At 48.5% G+C, this 758-nt stretch overlaps 1 protein-coding gene across 1 annotated transcript; it reads right to left on the bottom strand.

Moving 5' to 3' along the window:
- Nucleotides 1-753, bottom strand: TM35_000411190 (putative receptor-type adenylate cyclase; the record flags this gene model as incomplete). The annotated part of the gene is made up of 1 exon (XM_029029827.1): nt 1-753. A coding segment is annotated over one exon (753 nt), but the record flags the coding sequence as incomplete, so codon positions are not given.
- Between the last annotated feature and the right edge of the window lie 5 nt (nt 754-758).

Here is a 758-nt window from a genome sequence, read left to right on the forward strand (position 1 = left end):
TGGATCAATAAAGGTCACATTCGGGACATCCAACATCGCCTCCGTGACGAGGCCAGCAACAACATGAACCAGGGAATCTTGTGCAGTCCGTGTTAGAGCAACATGAGCGTCTGCCATAGTTGACTCAATATTTTCGAACGCAAAGGAACGCAAGAGCGTGGCAAGGTCGTAGTCTTTTAACGCAGCTCCTATTCCTATAAAAACGTCACTAAAAGTACTTTGTGAAAGACTACTGTCCTCCATAACAACAGCAACTTCAATCAATTTCGACTTCAGCTTCTTCTTCACACTGTAGCATTCTCTCGGATCAAGCTGTAGGTCGCCATCAAAAATCTTCTCTGCACGAAAGTTCTTCACGAAACGCTTCATGTAGACAGTTCTCCCGCCCTGGTTGCAGTGGCACACAGCCCCACGATATGCAGAAGCAGCACTGCAGTCACCACCATAGTCACCAATCACAAGGTCATCAATCAAATACCGACGCTGGTCAAACAGTGATGCAGCAAACGATGCCCTGTCCTTCAGCCACAATGTGTTACCCATGGCCTGCACAAGCACCTCACCAGCAATCCACCCTAAAACCATCATCTCACCGTCGGAATCATGCTTCAAAAAGTGCTTGGGGTCGTCAAAAACACCGTGATTACAATGTCTTAGGTACGTCTCCATTGCTGTCTGGAAGCGCTGGATCGCAGTGTACTGTGTGTCCGTCGCAAGTGGGTTTGTGCCCGTCGTGATCACTTGGCCACTCACAAACG

This window comes from Trypanosoma theileri, assembly GCF_002087225.1.
Source record: "Trypanosoma theileri isolate Edinburgh chromosome Unknown TM35_Tth_41_V1, whole genome shotgun sequence".
In the NCBI taxonomy this organism is placed as follows: Eukaryota; Euglenozoa; class Kinetoplastea; order Trypanosomatida; family Trypanosomatidae; genus Trypanosoma; species Trypanosoma theileri.